This window comes from Acanthisitta chloris, unplaced genomic scaffold (genome assembly GCF_000695815.1).
Source record: "Acanthisitta chloris isolate BGI_N310 unplaced genomic scaffold, ASM69581v1 scaffold2616, whole genome shotgun sequence".
NCBI classification, from domain to species: Eukaryota; Metazoa; Chordata; class Aves; order Passeriformes; family Acanthisittidae; genus Acanthisitta; species Acanthisitta chloris.
Window position 1 is genome coordinate 5,063 of NW_008678544.1, and position 724 is coordinate 5,786.

Below are 724 nucleotides of genomic sequence, written 5' to 3' on the forward strand. Positions count from 1 at the left end.
TTCTCATACATAATCCAGGCTTTAAGAGCTGGAGAGGGACTGGACATTTCATTCTGTTCTTTCATTTAAGTCTCTATCTTTAGCTTCTTGAGACTTATTTTTTATTATTAATACTGTGTTCCACTCAGCAGTGGGAGAATTGTCAACTACAAATATGTTCTTACCAGTTCTATTTATTTTTCTCTTTTTTTCCCCCCCAGAGCTTGTGTTATCTTGGGTGTCATATTCCTCCTGTCATCTGTATGTATTGTGATCAAAGCTATCCACGATCTTGCGAAGAAGGTGCTTCCAGAAGTGGTAAGGTGATTCATGTTCTTTAAAATGCTCTTTATTCCCTACCCTGTCAGTGAGACTGAGAAATGCCAGTGTCTCCTTTCAACATTCCCATTGAGCTCTGCAGAGCTCTAGCAGGTGCATTTCCTGCCTGGCTGCACACACTGGTCCCAGTCTTCAAGCAGTACTTTTTACTTATGTGATGTAGTCTAATCTTTATGGGTTTTTATAGGCTTGACCCCAAATCTTTCTCAGTATATCCACTTAAAGCTTTTACACAGGACTGTAGGAGTTCAGTGGCAGAGAGGAAGCCTCTCTGGGCTTAATGAATGTAGTAGAATTTTATGACAAGAATGTTTCCATGGTTTACTACTCCAGTGGCTTCAGTATTTTATATTCAGAGTGGAAAAAATGTATTTTTGGATTTTTTTTGGTTTGTTTTCTAGCTCTT

General features: G+C 38.8%; 1 protein-coding gene across 1 annotated transcript in view; it reads left to right on the forward strand.

Moving 5' to 3' along the window:
- Nucleotides 1–200: 200 nt before the first annotated feature.
- TMEM163 (transmembrane protein 163) overlaps nucleotides 201–724 on the forward strand; it is a gene marked incomplete at its 5' end in the record, with an annotated part of 18,124 nt that continues 17,600 nt past the window's right edge. The window contains one exon of the mRNA XM_009076915.1: nucleotides 201–297. Within this exon, the coding sequence (XP_009075163.1) occupies nucleotides 201–297 (97 nt within the window). The remainder of the gene's footprint in view (nucleotides 298–724) is intronic.